Source organism: Antennarius striatus, chromosome 24, assembly GCF_040054535.1.
Source record: "Antennarius striatus isolate MH-2024 chromosome 24, ASM4005453v1, whole genome shotgun sequence".
Taxonomy (NCBI): Eukaryota; Metazoa; Chordata; class Actinopteri; order Lophiiformes; family Antennariidae; genus Antennarius; species Antennarius striatus.
The window spans coordinates 695,787-718,359 of record NC_090799.1 but is presented as its reverse complement, the minus strand read 5'-3'; the positions used below and the strand labels follow the sequence as shown (position 1 = coordinate 718,359).

Here is a 22,573-nt window from a genome sequence, read left to right as displayed (position 1 = left end):
CCCGACATCATCGGCGTTGAAATGAAAGTCTCCAGGTTTGTATTTTATAACTCCAGTGAAAGGTGAACCCTGGGATTATTAAAACCTCTTTTAAAAAAACCAATGAAAGTGGAAACGGAGGACAGAATGGGGGGCTAATGGTAGCATGTCCTATTTAAAATGTATTGAGCTACAAGATAATTAATATCCATCATCATGTCAAATGTTTGTAGTAGCCAAAGATTATCTTCTGCTAATTAGCACCTAAGCTACGCTAAACTAAGATTATACCTTCATTTACGGTAGCATTTTGATTTAGCGTGTTAGCATGCACATTTTTTTCTTTTTAGAATAATGGCGGAGTCGATAAAGAAAATTGAGCGCTAAAGTTTTCCTTAAATTCCAGGAAAAATTAATTGAATAAAAATTTATTTTCCATTTTTTCATTTAATTTAATTTAATTAAAAACTGAATTAAATGAAATGAAAATTAAATGATCAGTTCAGTCCACAAACCGCTGGTTTGGTTGCTTAGCAGCACATGCTAACGGTTCCACACCGACTGCGATGGAGGTAAGGATTATTATATAGCACTGATGGGGGGGCTTTACCACCAGGGCAACAAGTGGAAATCGAGCTGATTGGCCCCAATTTGGCAGGCGCTGACGACAACCAGACGGCGAAGGCCAGGAAGTGGCGCTCTGATTGATACGATGGGGACGCCGTCCCCCCCCGAGCCGGATTAGAGCCTCTCATCACGCCGAGCACCACTCGTCTTTTTGTGGGAGAGGCAGAAGCGTCTTATCCAAAGAGAAACCGTTAGATATGTTTGAAGTGTCATCAGTCAGGAAGACGGGAGTCGGACCCCCGATTGCCCCGTCCAATCACAAGCAGTCAGAAATGTGCTGAGTCGTCTCTTTTCTTCTGTCCCTGCAGATGAGAGAGAAGATGTTCAGAAGAAGACTTTCACGAAATGGGTGAACTCACAGCTGACTAAGGTGAGACAGCTTCCTGCTTTGTGTTCTACTTCCTGTATGAGTCCCCGCCGTGACCATCTGTGATCCTATATGAAGAGATAAAATAAGATATCAGACGTTTGTTCAGGGAGGGGGGGGGTCTTCTCGCTCCTTCATGGACTGTTTCTGGGTCAGGAGTTTGTGGTCATTTTTTTTAAACCATATTTATGATGACTTTAAATAAAATACAGACTCCATTTCCCAGAAGAGACTTTTATCATCTTGTCACTTTATGGTCTGTTTGGTAGTCCCCTTATTTAGTCCTGCCCCCCCCCCCCATGGGGAATCACTTTTGAATTGAATTCTAATTGTATTTCTGTGTTTATATGTGCGCCTGTTTATTTGTGCCGTGTGTGTGTGTGTGTGTGTGTGTGTGAGTGTGAGTGTGTGTGTGTGTGTGAGTGCCAACACATCACTTCTAGTCCCATTTTCAAAGTTGATTATAAGGTTGCTAGGGGTGCGTTGTTGTCATGGCGATGGAGACTTTAGGTGTGTGTGTGTGTGATGATGATGATGATGATGATGCTCATTTGTGTGGATGTGTTAGTGAAGCTGTCGGGGCGACTGAGTCTGATCTGGAATCAGCAAAAGGACAGAAGGAGACGGCGAAGTTTCCTTTCCTTTCCTCCTTTCCTTTCCTCCTTTCCTTTCCTCCTTTCCTTCCTTGTCCATGAGAACTTCTAGATGGGGGAGGTGAGTTGGGGGGGGGGGTAGACGGTGGAGGAAAAGAGAGATCCCCTCATCCATCTGAACTCACCGAAGCATAATGAGTGCCCAATCCGAGATTGATGAGTCTCTGTGAGACACACACACACACACACACACACACACACACACACACACACACACGGCCCTCAGGAGAGCAGGAGGCGAGACAGCAGATGGGAGATAGTATGATTATAGGTGGTAGAAAATGAAAGGAGGGAGGGAAGGAGACGAGGATGTGGAGGATAAAGGAGGGGACTAATGGAAAATGACTGAGAGGAAAACAAAAGTTGAGGCGTGGACAGGTGGGAGAGCAGAGCGGCGATGGCGGGAGATGGATGACAGGCGTGAGAAATATGGAGGAAGGAGCGGGAGCGACGCCGGCGGCGCGGCGGCATCATGTCTGATTTTAGTGTGATTTGCTACCCAGCAAACCATAAAAAGAGGCACTTCAGGAATAAATGAGGATCTGTCGCCGGGGCAGGAGACGGAGCTCCATCCCCTGTTTACCAACCTCCAGCTCATCCTTTATTCAGGAGGATGAGAGGCGGACTATTCCGGGCAGACGTGTCCCCGTTAATGAACTAAATATGACTTAATGTTCTCAGGAACACGTGGTTCACGCTTCAGACTGAAGGACCGGGGAACTGATGGAACCGCTGACGGTTCCTGCTTCCAAAGTGGAGCCCAGCTGATAAACGCTGTCTGCTGGTGCACTTTGCATCCATCACAGCGTGAATGAACCCGTTCAGAGAGCTCAGTCGGCTTTGTGGCTCCCCCAGTCCGCGACAATCGAAGGCGTGAAACTCCTCTTCTGTTGAGGATTTGTGAAGTTATTTGAAAGGAATTGAAATTTAAACCAGGAAAATGTGACCTCTAAAGAACAGCACAGAATATATTTGAATCTGAAACAGCATCAGTTTTACGTTTCCATGGAAATGCACCATGAATTTAAAACCCATTTTGAAAAAAATGGGTTTGAAACAAACCTTTATTTCTCCAACTAGAAGCCATTAAAACTATAAAACACATAAAACACATCAGCATCACGGCTGTCCTCAAAGGACCAGATGTAACTAATAAATGTAACTAAATGTAACTCAGTGTAATGTAACTAAATGTAACTACTCCTTAATGTTACTAATAAATGTAACTAAATGTAACTCAGTGTAATGTAACTAAATGTAACTACTCCTTAATGTAACTAATAAATGTAACTAAATGTAACTCAGTGTAATGTAACTAAATGTAACTACTCCTTAATGTAACTAATAAATGTAACTAAATGTAACTCAGTGTAATGTAACTAAATGTAACTACTCCTTAATGTTACTAATAAATGTAACTAAATGTAACTCAGTGTAATGTAACTAAATGTAACTACTCCTTAATGTTACTAATAAATGTAACTAAATGTAACTCAGTGTAATGTAACTAAATGTAACTACTCCTTAATGTAACTAATAAATGTAACTAAATGTAACTCAGTGTAATGTAACTAAATGTAACTACTCCTTAATGTAACTAATAAATGTAACTAAATGTAACTCAGTGTAATGTAACTAAATGTAACTACTCCTTAATGTTAAATAACTGAATTTCTGACTGATTCTAGTTCCAAACATTACAGTTAGACAGAAAAAACATGTTTGTTTGTTTCTCTGTTCTAACATAAATCCTTTTCATTTGTCAGGTTATTAAACCCACAGAACTCCATCAATCAAGGATCAAACTATCAATCAATAAAGAAAAATAACATCAGACACAAGTTAGGACATTAACTTTGTTCACAACGTTTATTCAGAGTTAGAATGGGCTGAACTACTGCATTGTGGGAAATGTAGTTTTTGGTCAAAGCACACTTTTGACCTGTTTATTTTTAGACACTCTGACCTTTTATTCTCTCACAGGCCACATAAAATGATGTGGAGGGCCACATTGGGCCCCCGGGCCTTGAGTTTGACACTTGTTGACATAGATCTGAGATAAGATGAATTTAATTTGGATTGGATGTATTTCACATTGGATTTGTCAGAGTCGACGCTTCGGTTAAACACATGTAGATCTGGGGTCGTTCCGTCGGTCATCTCACCTGTACGTAGACCTTTAATCTCCACCGTGTCTGAGGCTCACATCATCATCTGCTCTATCGGTCCACGTCTCCACGCAGGTCGACCAGCGTCGCCTCAAACACGTCAGACAGGAACTTGAAGCAACTTTAAATCTAAATGCAAATTAAAGTCGTTACTGCATGTAGGGCTCCTCCTGAGGGAAGGTAAACCAACACCCTCCTGTCAGATTCCTGCTTTGTTTTCTCATCACATGAGGTCAGAAACATCCTGAAAAACTGTTTTTATTCTAATATCTCGTTCTCAAAGAATGAAAGTTTGGAATATCACAGAGAAATATCTCTAGATGTTCTGGATATCCTGTCCTACTTTAGCGCTTTGGAACAAGCACAATATATATGATAATGTCACATCATCTCTTTTCTTCCAGCTTGAGGTCTTCATGATGGAAAGTCAAAGTTGTTTCCGTTTCTGTCTGTGAAGCAGTTTTTCATTCTTCTCCCACGTCTTTTTGTTTCACATGAAGAGAATACAACCACCTCAAGGGAAGATTTCATGTTTTTATTTCAATTTAAAAAAAAAAAAGAAGCTGATTACATTTTAATGTTATACAAAAGAAAGCATGAAATCCGTATGAAATCTTATTATTGAGGCGTGAGTCACCTAATCTGGAAAATGTGTGTTTCCAGGCGACGGAAAAACGCCGCAATCTGTTTGAATTGTAATCTAAAGCGCGAGCTAGACGGGAGCCGTTGCTTAAAGTCATGTTAAATCAGTCTGACAAAGACAATTAGAAATATCCTTGACTGGGAAATCAGCCTGGATGTGTGGGTTTGTCTGTCTCTGTGTGAGTCTGTCTGCATTTATAATTCCTTCTCCGTGGTGTGCATTAAAAACAGGAACATCTCACAGCTTCCTGCCGCCGACGTTTCTGCAGGAAATCATCTCAGTTCTTACATGTTGTGGAGAAAGAGCTGTTGTGTTATCGTAGATTAGAGCTGCCTCCTTCTATTTGATGCTTCTTCATCGGTGTAAAACGGAGATAAAAGCTGGGGTGCAGTTGGAGATAAACACCCCACGTCGAGTCCTGGTGATGTTTAATCTGAAGACGCGTCTAGTTTGGACCTTAAGTTTCCACATGAGGCTCAAACTGGACCTGGATTGGCTCCAAACTGGGTTTGATCTCCTGAGTCCTGGAGGCTCGACCGGATGTTGAAGTGAGATTCAAGAAAAGGAAAGTCGTTCTGGAGAAAGAGGTGAGACAAGTTTTCAGGAAAGAAAGAACGAGTAGAGGAAATAAAGACTCGGAGGAGGAAGTAAAGGAGGAGGTGAAGCTGTAGGCTTTGGTTTTGTTTGTCTGCAATGATGTGAGTCAGAATATTGGACCTTTCAGTAACACCAGGTATAAAATGAAGCTAAACCAGGTCAGGCCCATGTGACTGGGACCACTCCAGGATCGAAGGACTCCAAGAAGAGGCTGCATCAAAGAATATATATAAAAAAACATTTGGCTTTGATTAAGTCGTACAATCAATAAGACGTGTTCTCTGAGTGGCGCGGCGCCACCGCCACCTGGCCCACCGGTTTCTGAGGTTCAAGTGTCTCCTCCAGGAACCGCAATTACAGAAGCTTCCATTCAGGCCGGAGGAGCGGTTTTATTGTTGGAGTGTCGTGGAAATACGAAGGAGGACGAGAGAGAGAGTCTAACAGGTGTGAGTGGGCGAGGTGTGTGTTGGTGCGTTCCCACTGCGCTCGTTTCCTCGTGCATATGCCTGTGGTCGTGTGCTTGTTGGATTGGTATTCACCAACGCCCACACGCCATCACGCTGACAGGAGAAGGTTGGTCCTCACAAGAATTCCCATCCTTTTCTTTCTTTATTGCGTTTTTTGTTTTTTTTTGGGTTTTTTTGTCAGTTCTGGGTCACGATTTGCAGAAAGCATCGAGCGTTCGCGGCGTTAGCGTTCCTGTCTGCTCCCACTCCTCTCACACCCTCTCATCATGACGTACGTACGTCGCTGAGCTTCTTCTCAAATTGTCGTATAAAAATCATCAAACTAAATCAAGTGTTGCCAAAAAAAAAGAACCCTTGATCACCGTCAAGAGCTTTATTGGATTGGGGTAATTTGGGCCACGTTTTGGGGGCGGGGCAGCTGTGACCACGCCCTGTCTCCCTCTTCTTCCTCTGCACTAAATTTCCCATAGGTACATATGAGAATGTGAACTTTTTATGAAGAAAGTGTTTTCTGTTTTAATTGTTGCCCAATTATTCTGTAATCTTATTTAAGCAGTTAAACATTTTTTTTCTGCATTTGAGGTCATAAAACTTCAAGAAATCCTTCGCTGTCATTATAAACCTTGACTTAGTGAATGTATATATTTACTTTATGATGGCTAAATTTACTTTTGTGTGTTTCAGACCGGGAAATCAGCAGTGGAGGATCTGTTCTCAGACCTGTGTGATGGACGACGTCTGCTGGAGCTGCTGGAGGGGCTGGCAGGACATGAGCTGGTGTGAAAACACACACACACACACACACACACACACACACTAACATTTTCCTACACCAGCTCAAATAAAAGAAAACAAGAAAATGGTTAACGCTCCAAAAAAGTTAGGTATAAACATTATAATCTTTAGTTTAAAAGTAATAAATATAGTTTTAAATGAGAAAGTTACACGAAATAACACTCCTTAACAAATAAATTATTAAAAAGTTTGCTAAAACTAATGGTAACGTTCTATAAATAAATTATAAACTCGACTATCTTGGTTAAAATAGTTTAATTGAAGAAAGTTACGCAAATTAACACTCCTTAACAAATAAATTGTTAAACAGCTAAAGCTAATGGTATCGTGCTATAAATAAATTATAAACTGGATTATCTCGCTAAAAATTATGCTGTAAAGTAATAAAAGTAATTTAAATGAGAAAGTTACGCAAAAAACTTTAATAAATTGTTAAACAGTTATCTAAAGCTAATTGTAACGTGCTATAATTCATAATCTGGACTATCTTGCTGAGCCTGTTGCTTTAAGGATCACATGACGTCTCTGGTGGTTTGAGGTAAACGTCGACGTCCTGCTGACCTGAAGCCGATCGATCACCTGACCTTCAAGTCAAACTCATCACGCCAGGAAACGAGAGCCGGACGCGGAAAAACCTCAACGTGTCCACAGTCTTCATCCAACCTGTAACCCTCTGTGTGTGTGTGTGTGTGTGTGTGTGTGTGTGTGTGTGTGTGTGTGTGTGTGTGTGTGTGTGTGTGTAGGTGAGGTTGGAGAGAGGATTAACACGCGTTCACTCCCTCAACAATGTCAACCGGGCTCTGCAGATCCTGCAGAAGAACAATGTGAGCAGACCTCCCCTTCATCCTGGTGTCCTCACGTGTCCCACAATGAACCCATCACATCACTGGTGTGTTTGCCCCCCCCCTCCCAGGTTGAACTGGTGAACATCGGCGCGGCGGACATCGTGGATGGGAATCACAAACTGATTCTGGGGCTGATCTGGAGCATCATTCTCCACTGGCAGGTGTGTGTTCCTGCTCCGTGTAGACGACCCCCCCCCCACTGAATCTCTCAGGAAGACGTCTCTGTTTGCGCTGAACTTTAATCTACCTTAAGCATGATGAATATTTACCAGCCCACAAACAGAAAACATCCCAGCATTTTAAGTTCCAGGCGTTCTATGTGTTGTACGGCGCCGTCGTTCCGTTCCGTGGGGCGGAACCCATTCAGAGGGCGGCGGTGAGGTTTTATGGTGAGGATAAACAAGCCAGAAATGAATCGGAGCGGCGAGGTGATCAAATACGCGCTAGGAAGCATCACTTAACTCCGGCTAACGTCGCCCTTTCTCCATTACTCACAAACGGAATCTTCCAGGAATCTGACGTCAAACACGACTCTGGAGGAAATAAATCCTCCACTCAAACTTCTTTCCTGGTGTTTTCTCCTCTCCTTCCTCCCTCGCCCTCCATCGTCCGGCGCCCTCCACACTTCATCTGTGTTTTAAATTCAAAATCCATCCTGTGACGGAGTCCGTGTTCAAAGGTCGCCTCACGTTTCAGTCGCCAACGCCTTTTAATTGTGTTTCATTCCTCATTAAGTTGAATGGAGGCTAATGTCTCAATCACGCTGGTGTTGGCATCGACTTAATGATGCAATTAATGGCAAAAACACAGATCTATAATGAGCTGTGTGTGTGTGTGTGTGTGTGTGTGTGTGTGTGTGTGTGTGTGTGTGTGTGTAAACCTGTCAAATGCTGCTGCTACGCCTCGAGGGCGATCGTTTACTTGTGTGTGCGCAGTAGACCAGTCTTGAGAACTTCTGTGTGTGTGTGTCTGTGTGTGTGTGTGTGTGTGTGTGTGTGTGTGTGTGTGTGTTTAGACAGTAGTCTTTGTCAAAGCGCCCCTCCAATTAAAGTGGAAATGCATGCAGTGACCTACTCCCAAATGAGTCCCTTTTTACCCAGCAGGCCACATTCGATGAAGAACCGCTAACAAACTGCTGCGTGTGTCTGTGTGTGTGTTTTAGTGTGTGTGTGTGTGTGTGTGTGTGTGTTTTAGTGTGTGTGTGTGTGTGTGTGTGTGAGAGAGAGTCCCATTGGTGGGAATTCACCTCGACACCAAAATTGCACAGAACTCTATTAATAGATTATGATGTGTGTAATCTAACCTCCTCTTTCATAGTCTAGTCATTTCCCATGTATCTTTGCAGCCGTGTGTGTGTGTGTGTGTGTGTGTGTGTGTGTGTGTGTGTGTGTGTGTGTGTGTGTGTGTGTGTGTGTGTGTGTGTGTGTGTGTGTTTAGAGGCGCAAAAAAGCATGAAGAGAGAGGAAGAGGAGGATAATGTGGTGGGGGGAGAGAAAGGAGTGAGCTAGAACCTGGTTTTGTGTCTGAATGATCCGGGGGATGAGGGAATGAAATGCACAGCTGGGCAGTGAGGGCCCCCCCCACACCCACACCCACAACCTCAGTCCCCCCAGACTTGAACAAGTGCTCCAGAACTGTCACTCACGCCTGCCAAACCCCCGGCCTGTGAGGCTGCAGCCGCCTGACGCCCCCACGGCGTCCTCTGACTGAACCGACCAATCAGGAGCCTGTTTGGATCCACTCGTTTCTGACAGGTGGCGTCTCGACTCACCAGGAAGTGACAGCTTGTTTAAAAAAAAAACGGCGTCTGGATGGTAATGCTGCATTTCCAGGCATCGAATTTAAGGATTCTGGAAATCCGTGGTTCTGTCTGATCGGTGATGATAATCCAGAATAATCCAGAATAATCCAGAATAATCCAGAAAAAAAAGTGTGTTTTTTTTACTCTTGTTTTCTGCTCAGGTAAAGGATGTGATGAAGGATGTGATGGCGGGCCTTCAGCAGACCAACAGCGAGAAGATTCTGCTGAGTTGGGTTCGTCAGAACACCAGACAGTACCCCCAGGTCGGTGCCCCCCCCTATGGGCTCCTCATGAACACATTTTCTCACACTTTTCCGGAGTTTCTGCTCAGGAATAACGATTTGTGGTTCTGGTTTAGACCCAGATCTGGGATCAGTGCCATCAGATGATTATCATTTTATAGCCTGAAGTATAAAACTAAAGGAGACTCTTAATGTCAGCGGCCAATCAGCTCCTTCCCTCTGGAAGTTAAGCTGAAAACATATTTATGACCGTCTTCGTGCGCTGCACTCATCATCTGGATGTTTATGACGTTCACATAAAAAATGTGTGACTGGAAACGGTCAGTTTTCATTCCATCTGCTAACATTAGCTGGATAATTAGCTCACGGTGTAAGCTTGTATTTTCCTTTCTGGAGCAGAAGGTCAAACCAACGCCGAGCCCCGACTGGCGTTTTGAGGGAGAGAAGAAATCTCTAGTCTATTTCTATGGGTGTCGCTCATTCAGCGCTCTGCTGTGTATTATCTGTTCCGTCTGTCCTCAGGTCAACGTGGTGAACTTCTCCAGCAGCTGGAACGATGGATTGGCCTTCAATGCACTCATCCACAGCCACAGGTGTGTGTGTGTGTGTGTATTTATTTAAATCAATCGATAAGCTCCTCCTCTAAAAAACCCCACATCAGGAAGCTGGGATTTTATTTTATTTTAAAGCATCGCATCAATCTGAACCAAGTTTGAGTTCTTTAAATCGCATTTCGAGCTGAAATCTTCGCTTCCGGTGGCGCCAGAGTGTGAAGGAATGCCCCCCCCCCCTCCATGCAAGACGAGATAGAGATCCGTTTAACACTTTGCATCCAGGATAGTGATTTAATCCAACGTTTAAAAGCTGTGAATGAGACTGAATGAAGAGAGGAATAAATAAACAGATTAGTAACCGGATGACGAGCGGCTGAAACGGTGTTAATCTGCCCCCTCTGACGCCCCCCCATGAGAGTTTGGGGTCTCCGGACTCAGGATGTAATTATGAATGAAACCACGGCCGGCTGGCGTGAACAGCTGTCGGCTGGCGTGTTACATGAATACAAAGCTGGAGATCACACACACACACACACACACACACACGCTCCGCCGCTCCTCGCCAGCAGCGTTGTGTTTGCTGAAGCCGTGGCAGAGCAAACGTTCAAGTCAAATAAGGTACAAAATCAAACGGCGATGCTCCGTTTGCCAGGAGAGGAAGAATCACTGCAGGTTAGACGGAAACCACCGACCGGCGTGGGTTAATCCAGCCCCTAATTAATCTGTAGGCTGTGTAATAAAAGTTTTATGACCACAATATCAGCTCCGTCCTCAGAGGACGCAGCACATAAAAAGATCAGCCGGGGATGTGAAGGACTAAATAATCTCTCCTCTTTATTTATTCTGATGGATTTAAAGATGTGTGTCTCCTCCTGCAGACCTGAGCTGTTCGACTGGAGCTCAGTGGAGAAGAAGACGTCTGTGACCGACAGGCTGGAGCACGCCTTCAACACAGCAGAGCAACACCTGGGCATAGAGAGACTGCTGGACCCTGAAGGTAACACACACACACACACACACACACACACGGATTCGGTTCCATCACATTTCACACGTCGCGCCTTAATTGACCAACTGCCTCCTGTGTCATCCGTTGGCCGTTACCATGGCGATTATTGTGGTCACCTTGACCGGCGATGAAGAAATTAACTGAAGAGTTGACCAGAAAAAAAGAAAAAAAAAGAAATTTCTGTTGGAAAAATCAGAAACATTCGACACGGATAAAAAATAAAATGCAGCTAGAAGGATTTTAGATGCGGGGGGGGGGTGCTAGGTTAGCGGCCAATGCTACACAAAACGTTAACTAGAGGTCATTCCAGTTTTATGTCGTTCACAAAATGTCAGGAAACAAACTGCTTTTAGTCGCTGAGGTGACGCTGGGGTATCTACGAGGAGAAGCTGGGATTTTATTTCACATTTTATCTCTCGTCATGTTTCATGACATCCTGCTTTTGCATATTTCAAATCTTTTAAAAAAATTTTTTTTTTTACACGTTGTCTTTGAACACATCAGCAAACGCTGGAATTTTAGTGGGACAAAGAATACAATTGTCTCACTAATAACTTAAAAATTTTGTTGGAAACCAAATCTTTTGCGAAGCCATTTAAATCCAAACTAATCGGAGTTTCCTGGTTGGAACAACAACACACTCGGTTTGACTTGTTGACGCTGTGAATATTGTGTCGTTTTTTTTTTGGTTATTCATGATTTATATCTAATGCAAAACCGACTCAAACGGCTTTGGGCTGCAGAAAAAAGAAGCATGCAAATACAATTTTGCATCATGATGTCGGACATCAATTTTTGACTGAATCTCCCTGAAAACTGACTCATCATTGGAGGGTCATCCTGTTGGACGCTTCCTGCTGCGACAGGAGGAGATTTAACCAACAGAAGGAGCCTGAAAGACTGCTGGACCCCATTTTAATGGGAGTTTAAATGTGTTGAGACTCAAATTATGTCGTTTTACAGTCATTATGGGAGTCGTTTTAATCAAATTATATTAAAGCCTTAACTGTGTGATTTAAAATCACCCACAGCATCAGCGGTAGAGGATGTGATGATGAGACAAACTAGATCCCTCCAGAAATTTTCATATCACTGCTTAATGTGATGAGGATCCTCATGAGGATGAGATATTTATCATCCGATCCGATCCGTGTTGGGCTGACAAACGGCTAAAATAATTATAATAACGAGATGGAATCACGCCGTGATGCACATGTTGCTCCGTGCTGCCCAGTGGGAGCCAATCAGAGAAGCTGGGCGTGTGCCTGCTCGTCTCAGATGGTTGGCATGCGGCCGCCTTTCCCGTCTCAAGTGGTCTGGAGCCCAAACAGCTGGAGAAAGAATGACTGGGAAACAGGCTGCTCTCACAAACCCACTGCCTCCTCTGAAATACTGAGCCGCCGCGGCGGCGTGCAGCTCCCGATCCGTTGTGTTCTCGCTCCAAACCTCTAGATCACAGCGGAGAATCCACACAGACACACACACACACACACGTGTGTGTGTGTGTGTATCTGTGTGGATTAGATGGAGATGATGGCGTGGAAAGAGGACGGAACTGGAGAGGCGTTCGGGGCGGCGTCTCCGTTTGATGGAGCTCTTCGTCCTCTCCTGACAAACAGCAACATCCTCATTTCTCTGTGATGCATTGAGATGAAATCCTCCGACTCGGGCTTTATCTATCACACACACACACACACACACACACACACACACACACACACACACACACACACACCTCTCTTGTTATATCTTTTTCTCCTGACTCATCCTTCATCCCCTCCTTCCTGGCGTTCATTATTCCTACGGTCATGAACTAACCTTACTCCGAGCATCAATCTCCCCACGCGGCCCAGAACCATCAGTTTCCTCTCCATCCCAGCCTCCGTCTCCACTTCCTCCCTCTTCCTCCCCCCTCTCCCCTCTCCCCCCCCCCACTCTGTCTGTGCCTCAGCACCTTATGGTGTTCATTTATCTGCTTTGTCTCAGCCCTGCTGCTCTCTGTCTCTATTACTTTGGCCCCCGGCTGACTGTCGGGGCCACCGGCTCATTGCCACCCTTTCAGAAACCAACAGTTTGTTGTTTTCCTGCTGCATCGTAAAAGTTTGCACCGACTTAATGTAGCTGTAGGACTCGGGCCTGACAGTCTGATATACACAGACCGTCGTTTACGTGCTCTAAAATTTCTCGATAACGTTCTGACGAATCAATTTCATCTTGATGGAGTCGCCCGAAGTTGTTGTTTTTCGCCTCATCCGTCTGTAAATTAATCAATATCTAATCATTTTAAATGCATAGAGTGTATTTATTTCATATAATTCCTGAAGTAGCCGTTGGCGTAGCATCATAGCTAATTTAAATGTGATCTATGCGTTGACTTTCGTCTGTCCCGCCCCTCAGATGTGGCGGTGCCCCACCCCGACAAGAAGAGCGTCATCATGTACGTGACGTCGCTCTTCCAGGTCCTCCCCCAGAGCATCTCCATAGAAGCCATCAAGGAGGTGGAGACGTTGCCACGGGCGACAGCGGCGGCGGCGGCGGCAAGCATCACCCGGGTGACGACGGAGGAGCACTACCAGGTCCAGACCCAGCAGCGCTTCTCCCAGCAGGTAGACGCTCACGCACACGCGTGTGGTTCCCCGTGTGGTTGATGACGTCATCACGGCTCACGGTTTTGTTTTTCCTCAACAACGAATCCCTGATTTCAGTGGAAAAATCAGAAATTAAAAATTAAAATCAGAAATTAACAATCAAGGTTGAAAAACGTGGAGGAAATAACTCGCCTCATTATTTCCCCTTTTGTGACAAACCCGTCCTATAAATACACGCCTCTTCATATCCGTGACTGAAGTTTAACACGTCGGTGTCACGCCTGAGCCGGATGGCGCCGCGTTCGCGTAAAACGGGTGGAATTGTAACGCGTGAGGAAAATAAACCTGCTAAAGGAAACTGTGAACGGAGCTATTCCTGCGGCGCCGTGATGACATCGTGCCTTTATTTAAGCGTTTACACTCTTTCTGCACGAGTCGCGTCACGTCTGGAAGAAAAAGCCAGAAATGTTCCGCATTTAAAGTTTAAAAATGTCATTTCTCTGTTTATTGCTGGAGGAAAGCGAGTCGGATGAGCCCTACTTTTCGTCCAACCGCCAACGCGACCCTTGTTTCCACATGTTTGGTCATTCTCCTCCTTTAACGTGCCATTTCTTTTTTTTTCTTTTCTTTTTTTTCCCATGAGCCTTTGCTCTGCATGTCTTTGTGCTTAGCTTGATCTTGGCAGCGACTTTTGTCACATTTAATTGCTTTGTTGTTTCGTCGGCGCCCACGCTAAACCGTGTTGCGTATTGTTCGGCGTTATCGGCGCCGGCGCAGCCGTCCGGAGGATTTCGCCCTCCTTTTGAAGCGACTCCTCCTGCCATCCCAACATCCTGCCACTTCATCAAGATTACTAAGTACGCCTGTGAAATTCCCAGCAGGACCCTCGCTCCGTCGTAGCATTCTGAGAGAATCTTAAGGGGATGAAAGAGACCGATGGGGGCGACGCGGGGTCCTAAATGCCCCCTGACTCGCCTTAAATCGCTGCAGGATTGCAGGAACACTGAGAGCAGAATTAATCAGAGGCATTCTGCAGAGATTTGGGAATAAATTTGATAACAGAGGGTCATGTAACGGCATTAATGCGGAGACACTTCAATTTTACATCGCCGCGAGCGGCGAGAGGAAGATTAGGGGAGATTTGAGACTCCCTCTTTTCCTGTACTTCAGCAAAATAAAATTACAACGCTAACCAGCAGGCTCACAAGCATGCTTAAAAAGAAAGAACGCTTTTTCTGGATCCTGCTTTTAAATGATTAATTAGATAATGAGGTATTATTGGTGTATTTTGTTCTCAGCGGGGCCACAAACTGAGATCAGGTTTCCTGGAGGAAGCAGCGGTGAGCAGATTATCACCACTACTTTAATAATCACCGAACATGATTAAGAGGGGAAACCGCTGCGAATTTATGTCAGATGATTGTATCAGCCGAGGGTTTTTGGCATCGAGAGTCCAAAAATATGAGCTCCGCTCGCTGCTGAAATTAAATTTGTTTGGAAAAAAGATTATTTTTCAGGTGATCAAGTCGGAAGAGATTTGTGATTATCGGCACAGGGCGAGAAGTTCGTTCTCCTTGTGTTGAAGCAACGATTAAAAAGTGAACATATGTGGAAAGAACTTCACATAGCACCGATAATTTTCTGCATAAATGGGATAAAATTACTTTATTAAAGGTTCTGATTGACAGGAGTGTTCAGTTGGTTGCAATCTATACGTCCCACCACTAGGTGGCACTAAGTCCTCGCACAGACCTTTAAGCTAGGCTAAGTCAGAATTTCCCTTTATCTCTTTTTCATCCATCCATTCAATAATAATAATAATAATGAATTATATTTATATAGAGCATTCATGGACACTCAAAGTCGCTTCGACATTTCCAGTCAAACTTTTAATTTGGACTCTCAGAGCCAGCGGTTGTTCTCTTCCTCGCGTTTGTTCTGAGATTCCGTGCGGCTAAAATCTGAGAGCATCGGAATAAAAAAAAACCCGCCGGCTAAATTTAGACGGAACCTCTGAATGGAGGCGTAATAAAAAAAACCTGGCGAGGCTCGATTAGATCGACCCGCTCTGACCTTTCCGGGTGAGTTAAACCCAGAGCCGCAACAGGATGGAGCGAGGGCAGCGTCCTGGAGTAACGGCTGGAAATATTATCATCCCTCTGTTTAATGGCCCCCTCATCAGCGTGGAAGGGAGGAAAAACTGCAAGCAAGATAGATAAAGATGTACAGGAAGATGAACAGGTGTGGGGGGGGGTGTTGGTGGGGGTGTGGAGGTAGACCAGACAGAAAAGGGAGAGTCAGGAACGTGTCGGATGGCAATAAAACAAGCGACTGAGGGAGGGAAAGAAGTTACTGACAGCGACTATTATCAGCCTCCTCCCTCATCTGTCATCATCAAAGCAGTGCTATCACCACCCCCTTACATCAACACCGTGCCCCCCCCCCCCCCCCACCACCACCACCACCACCTGGGACCCAGATAGAAGAAATGATGAAAAACTAGCAGGTAGAGGGAAAACTGTGGAACGCCCCGCCGTCTCCTGATGGAGGTGGAAGCAGATGCTAAAGGTGACACGCTAGCACACGTTTGATCCGGGGCTGCGTCGCCCGCGGCGACCGCCTCTTTGTAGCGGCAGACGCACCTAATCCACCTTGAAAGGGAGACATCTGAGACCAGCGAGGGGCGAAAGGCGACTGGAGGACGGACGGAGACGCAGTGACAGCTGGGAAGGAGGTGAAGATGATGAGGAAGGATGGAGGTGAAAGGAGTCCATCAGCCAATGAGAGTGGAGATCCATCCAGGATGGGACCTTTGGTTAGCTAGGAACGTAGCCACCCTCAAGAAAGTTGGCGACTCTAATATCTTTTTGTCCGTCCTGCTGATGGCGACCTCAACAAATAAAAATGGATGTGTGGTTTAGCTCGTACACGAGTTCTGGTAGCCAATGAAAAGGCAGTAAATTGTGGTGTTCTAACATCACACACCTCCGTCCGTCTCTCATGGTGTCTGCGTCCGTCGCCCCGTTTCCATCCAAGAATCTCCAGAATGGCTTTGAATCCGATCAGGAGGGAAATGAAGTCAACGTGAAAAGAGGTCAAAAAGTTGAGTTTCCAATTTGCCCCCCACACCAATATTCTAGTCTTTATTGCTTCTTTTTCCAAAGTTCACCTAAAACGAGCTTGACATTTGGATGGAAACAGCGCTTGTGTGGATATTCATGTCTTCTCTCCTCTTTTCTGCTTCTCTTCTCTCTAACTTCATGTCTTTTTATTCCTTTTATTCTTTTTGCTGCTTCTTCTGCCCGTTTGTCATTCGGCTTTGTGATGGTTTGCATTCTCCCGCCTCTCTTATTGCCCCTCTCTCTGTCTCTCCTGCCCCACCTACCATCTCTTCCTCTGTCCTGATCTCTCCATCTCTCAGATCACAGTGAGCGTGGCTCAGGGGCGAGTGCGGAGCCCCTCCCCTCAGCCTCGCTATAAAAGCTATGCCTACACCCAGGCTGCATATGTCAAGTCGCCCGAGCAAAAGAGGAGGCGTTTTACTGATCAGGTCCGTGTCTTGCAACGCTAACATCCCACGCCAAACTGTCTGTCAGTGCGTGCATGTGTCGGCTGCACGCCATTTTTTTTTTGTCTTCCTTTGTTTGCCTATGTCACCCCCCCTCCCCCACCCCAAAAAAAAGAAAGAAACGTCCATCCTAGCGAGATTCCGGTCAGAAGGAGTTTTTCCTGCAGGGCATGTGTGCTAATTAAAAGGAGAACTTCCTCATTCAGCTTTATTCCGGGTGTTCTTTCTTTGTCCCCCGACGACTGAAAATTTGCTGAAAAGTTGAATTTAAAAATATTTAATGACCCGTGGGGCTTGTTAAGGTGGATGGTTTTTTTCCTGCCGACTGTCAGTCACAGTGGTTTGACATTTATGGGGTTGATCTGACCCTCGTTCTGTTCACTGTGAGACCGCAACCTGTGGATTAGATTAATTTAGCATATTTTATCTTAGCATAACAACCAAAAAGGGTGGGGAACAGCAGATCAGCACCTCTTTTTTCAGAGAAACCTGCTTTTGTTTAATCTGGGACTGAATCAACCTGCAACACTTTTCATGAAAAAAGATGAGAATAAAATGTTCAGGCAAATAAAATGAGTATTTTTGCGCCAACCTATTTAAAATATCTGAAAAGGCAAACATAAATAGGAATAAAATGAGTTTTTTTTCATGCAAATTCGATAAAAATCAAACAGATTGTGAATTAGCGAGTTTAGCTAAGCAGGATTTCGCCGCCGTAATGCGCTCCGACGCTCCGCGGGGCGCTCGACTGAACGTGTTGAACACGTTTGATGAGAAAATGACGTTAGAATGAAAATTAAATGGCATGTTTTAACCCTTTCAGGACTGAATATCCAGTGTATTTGATGAATTGAGGCCTTGACGCTCTAACCGAGGCGGGACAGGTATCAGCGCCGCCAACGGGCCTCGTGTCTCTGACCAGAGAGAAGAATGGAGCGAGTGTGTGTGGGGGGGGGCAACAGTGATAAAAAGACAGACGCTGTTAGTGTCCAGATCGACAGCGAGTGCCCAGAGATACGGGGGGGAGAGGAAGAAAGAGACAGACAGAGAGAGAGAGTCCCGGGGAGGGGACAATAGAGGACAACTTGTTAAGGCTGGACATAGGCCAGACTTGCTCGTCGCCGCGGTAACGGCTAACGCTAACAGGCCTCTCCCCGTCTCGCTCCATCTTCTCTTACACGCCGCCCGTTTCTTTCTTCTCGTCTCCCCCGCCTCCCATTCTCACCTCTAACTGGACGTCTCTTTTCCCCCCTCCTCTCCTCTTTCCCTTCCATAACAACCCCCCCCCCTGTCCATTCCAGTTCCTCACCCCCGGCCAGGAGGAGCTTCAGCGGGGCCTGAGTCCTCTGCCTCCTGGCTCCACCAGCCTGGAGAGCTACCAGGCTGCTCTGGAGGAGGTACGCCCCCCCCCCCAGAGAACTGATGTATTCTTGTTTCTGTTTAGTTTGGGGATTTATTTCCAACAAATCCCCAAGAGGGGACTGAAATCAACTATTTTTCCTGCACAAAAATCAGTTTGAATGAAAGCTGCGCTGTGTGAAGGAGCGACATCGATGTCCAGAAACGATTAAAACACACCTTCATTTCAGTCGGTTCCTCCGTCACCGACCTGCTGTTAAAAATACTCATCAGATGTGGATCAATCCACTGAAAACTGCCCCCGATGATCACCCCCAGCTCCTGTCTCAAGCTGCGTTTGATTAAAAACAGCAGCGAGCAGCTATTTAAGGAAACTCCTGAGGCTTTTCAAAATAAAACAAACCTGAATGTCGTATATTACCAGATGCTTCTGTCAGATCTGTTAAATTGACTCGATGTGAAGGTGTTGACGTGGCTGCTGTCGGCTGAAGACGGGCTCCAGGGTCAGCCCCCCATCTCCGACAACGTGGAGGAGGTGAAGGAGCAGTTCCACACGCACGAGGTGAGACACGGCATATATATACTTTATGTATATATATATATATATATATAATGTCTGAAAAGTGCATTCCTTTGATAACACAAGAACAAGCGTGATGCTTTAATGAGACCGTAGATATTCCAACACAACAGAGCAGCCGCTGATGGAACAAAAGGAAGTAAATCCACGCAGATTTTTACTCTTGTTTCTCAGAAAAAGCACAAAAAACAACAAGGAAGTTAAAATAATGACCACCGCCGATCGATAACATCCCAGCGTGGCCGTGACAACGGAGGAAGGAAAATGATTCAGCCGTAGAAACGGTGGATAGAGTATAAAAGATGGCTGTAATGAGCGTAAAGTGGCCCGTCGCCAAAAAAGCTATTTCTGCCTTTTTTTTTCTTTTTTTTTGTTCTTTGAAGGCAAACAGGAGATAAAAAGCAAAAGGAGGTTTTAAAAGATGAATAAATGGAGATAAAAGTGACATTTTTAGTCCTTCCAGGTCCATAAAGGAGGAGGTGAGGAAGTCTCCGCAACTTAATTTGAATTAATGTGTGGATTTGTCCGATGGCGGCGGCTCGGAGCAGCTGTTCCAGAGCTAACCGGACCGCTGGCTCGTTCCAGACTTTAAGCTCTTAAAATGAAATGAATCCGACCGTTTGGCTGCTCTGGACCCCAGACCGACCAAATAAAAGTGAAGCCCCAGATTGAGCGCGAAGGTCAAGGGTCAAATGTGTTTTAAGAGCCGTTGAAGTGAATGAAACGTGACTATATTCCCCCCCCCCCTCCCCAGGGGTACATGGTGGAGCTGACCACCCACCAGGGCAGCGTGGGGCGGGTCCTGCGCGCCGGCGCCGCCCTGCTTGGGGAGGGGAGCCTGAGCGAGGACGAGGACTCGGAGGTGCGTGAGCAGATGAACCTCCTGAACTCGCGGTGGGAGCACCTGAGGGTGGCCAGCATGGAGAAGCAGAGCAGGTACGCCCAACGGCTCCACGCCAGCGCCACGGGGTAGCACGTTAGCACGCTAACCCGCGGCAACGAGGTTGTTTACCACATAAACGATGAAGTGCATGAAGGTATCCCAGAATGGACTTTAATAAATCACAAAATGCTTCATGTGAATGACTTCAGGAGAAGAAGGTTCCATTTCCATCGTGAATAAAAGTCAACTTTCGCCAACACAAAGAACGCCGTCCTTTTTAATCACGGGGAATGAAATGAGAACTGAAACCGAGGCAGATTTAATTAACAGTCCGACCATCTCCTCTGATCATCTCGTTGATGGGGGCGGGCGGGGCCCCGGACAGCGAACACCCCCGGTAGAGGGTCCGTCATGAGGTGGAGGAACAAGCAGGAGAGGCGGCGTCTCCATTCACAGCAGCGGTGGTTGCTCGGGGCGACCCGGCCTCCTGAACCGATCTTGAGCAGGACTCTATTTTTGACCCCCCCCGATCCTAAGCTGCCGACACGTGACTGACAGCTGACCGCTTTGTCTCCGCCTCCCAGACTCCACGAGGCCCTGATGGACCTGCAGCATCAGCAGCTCCAGCAGCTCACCGATTGGCTGGACGTGACGGAGGCGCGGATCCAGAGGATGGGGGCTCAGCCGCTGGGTCCGGATCTGGAGGACGTCAAGCACCAGGTGGAGGAGCACAAGGTAGGGGGGGGGGAAGGTTTTATCTTAGCATTTAGCTAATTCACCACATCGTTTGTCCCTGAAACATTTGGCGACTACTTGTTGACATTAGGGTCACTTAAAATAGGGAATGGGCTCCAAAGAGTTAAATCACCCCAAGAAAAGAGGAAAAAACACCGTCGTGCTAGAATTAGATGGAGTGTTCCTGTGGGGGTTATTTGTTTCATCCTTGATCACTTCTGATCTGATTCGTCAATTAAAAAACAAATTTGAGTTGATTTTTTTTTAAACCAAAAATCTCCTTTCTGCCCGATAACCATAAGACTTTACCCTTCGGGGAGGTTTCTGGGTAGTTTTTACAGTTTAGTGACTAATTTCTCTCTCGCTATATCACGCAACACTTGACCTTTGGAACCTGATAATTCATTCATTTAAAGTGTCGCCATTGAAACACTGAAGTGGAAGCTGAAACTGAAGAGCAGAATTAGACAGAGGAGCATAAGGAAGTTTAAAACTGGTCAAAAGTTGAATTCACTTTAAACCAAGTGTTCCTTAAAGCGGAGAAGGTGAAGGAGAATTACACAAACCACTTTTTCAAACTAATAAATTTCTGCACATGGAAAAAATGTAAAAATCAGGAAAAGGAAATGGAATAAAACTTTAATAGTAAAAAATAAATAAATGAAAAGACTGAATTATATAATAAGTAATCAAGGTTGGAGGCTTTTATGAAAGAAAGGAAATAAAATGCAGGAATATTTAAATGTTTTAATATAATTCTGACATGAAGTGACTGGTGTTGGTCCCGCCTGTGTCCTTGTGTGTTTGTGCTGCAGCTCCTGCAGGAGGACCTGGAGATGGAGCAGGTGAGGGTGAACTCTTTGACCCACATGGTGGTGGTGGTGGATGAGAACACCGGAGACAGCGCCACCGCTGCCTTGGAGAGCAAACTGCAGGTGAGGAGTCTGTCATGATAAAGAGATTACTTTCAGAGGAAGACAGACCCCTTAGCATATCCTATATTTTTTATTTTAGGTTGAATAGATGGAACAGGAAGTAGTTTCGTCTTTGTTGTTGTGCAGCAATTAGACCAATCCGGTGAGAGCTGCCTCTGCTGATGCCGTTCCCTCCGTAAGGCGATCATCACGTCTTCGCCGCCTGTTTGTGCAGCTAACTCTCCACGCTTGTCTTAGCGTCTGATGCAGAGCGCCGCCTGAGTTCCCCTTGTTAGCTTCCATACGTTGCGAAAGAGCAGCGCTGAAACACATTAAAGCTGCAGCAAAGCGTCTCCAGCACCGTCTCGTGTGCTCCGTTTAATTGCTGCTCCGAGCCGAAGCAGCGTCGCATTATCGTCTTTGCATCGCACTCACAATTTAATAGCTGAGCTGTTGATGCAGGATGAACAAATAGACCCCCGTACCACCGGGGCATTAAAATCTATTCACCGTCTTTATGGGCTTATATACTCTTTCGATGCTAAAAAAGGCCAGATTGGGATTTAAATTTGTCAAAACGATTAGAAGCTGTTTGTGAAGAGCTTCACGTTCCCTCAGCACCAGTTAGAAGCTTCCATCAAGGCTTTAACTTTGGTTTATAGAAAAGATGCTGAATTAAATGTGATTAATTTGATTCATCACGATGATGATGATGATGATGATCTGAACTTTTCCAGCTCTCTGATGGTGATATAGGGGACATTCTGACGTGATGGAGGGATGGTTTGGCAGGAAACACGAGGAAGAACAGAAAGGTCATCTGGGACCTTCAATCTGTCACCTTTGGGGGGCGTGGTGGGGGGGGGTGTCGGAGCCAGCCGAGGTCGACGAAGAAATTTAGATGATTGGATGCGACTCTTCCTCGGGGCGAAAACGTCGGAGAGAATGTTGATGAAAGTGAGCTCCTCTGCACCGAGAGCAGATGAGCTGGGAGCGAATCTCCTCCAGAACGTTCAGAGGAAAAACTCTGCTTTCAAAGAACAGAACAATAAACCTGATGCAACTTCTGCTCCACTTCCTGGAGGTTCTGCTCCTAAGAGGGAAGTCGTGTTCTGAAAAGTGAGATGCAGATGTGTGGAGTTCCCCGGGTTCCTCCTGCTGTTCTGCTGTCACTGGAGGGTCACCTGCTGACCCCTCGC

General features: G+C 45.7%; 1 protein-coding gene across 3 annotated transcripts in view; it reads left to right on the top strand.

Annotated features, from left to right (window-relative positions):
• dmd (dystrophin) overlaps positions 1–22,573 on the top strand; it is a 129,386-nt gene that overhangs the window by 39,997 nt on the left and 66,816 nt on the right. For all 3 annotated transcript variants that reach the window (XM_068308880.1, XM_068308881.1, XM_068308882.1), the window contains exons 2-15: positions 915–976; positions 6,186–6,278; positions 7,040–7,120; positions 7,210–7,302; positions 9,104–9,205; positions 9,707–9,777; positions 10,617–10,735; positions 13,145–13,353; positions 16,757–16,885; positions 18,205–18,300; positions 18,726–18,824; positions 19,597–19,778; positions 20,310–20,460; positions 21,276–21,395. In XM_068308880.1, coding sequence (XP_068164981.1) covers positions 915–976; positions 6,186–6,278; positions 7,040–7,120; positions 7,210–7,302; positions 9,104–9,205; positions 9,707–9,777; positions 10,617–10,735; positions 13,145–13,353; positions 16,757–16,885; positions 18,205–18,300; positions 18,726–18,824; positions 19,597–19,778; positions 20,310–20,460; positions 21,276–21,395 — 1,607 coding nt within the window. The remainder of the gene's footprint in view (positions 1–914; positions 977–6,185; positions 6,279–7,039; positions 7,121–7,209; positions 7,303–9,103; positions 9,206–9,706; positions 9,778–10,616; positions 10,736–13,144; positions 13,354–16,756; positions 16,886–18,204; positions 18,301–18,725; positions 18,825–19,596; positions 19,779–20,309; positions 20,461–21,275; positions 21,396–22,573) is intronic.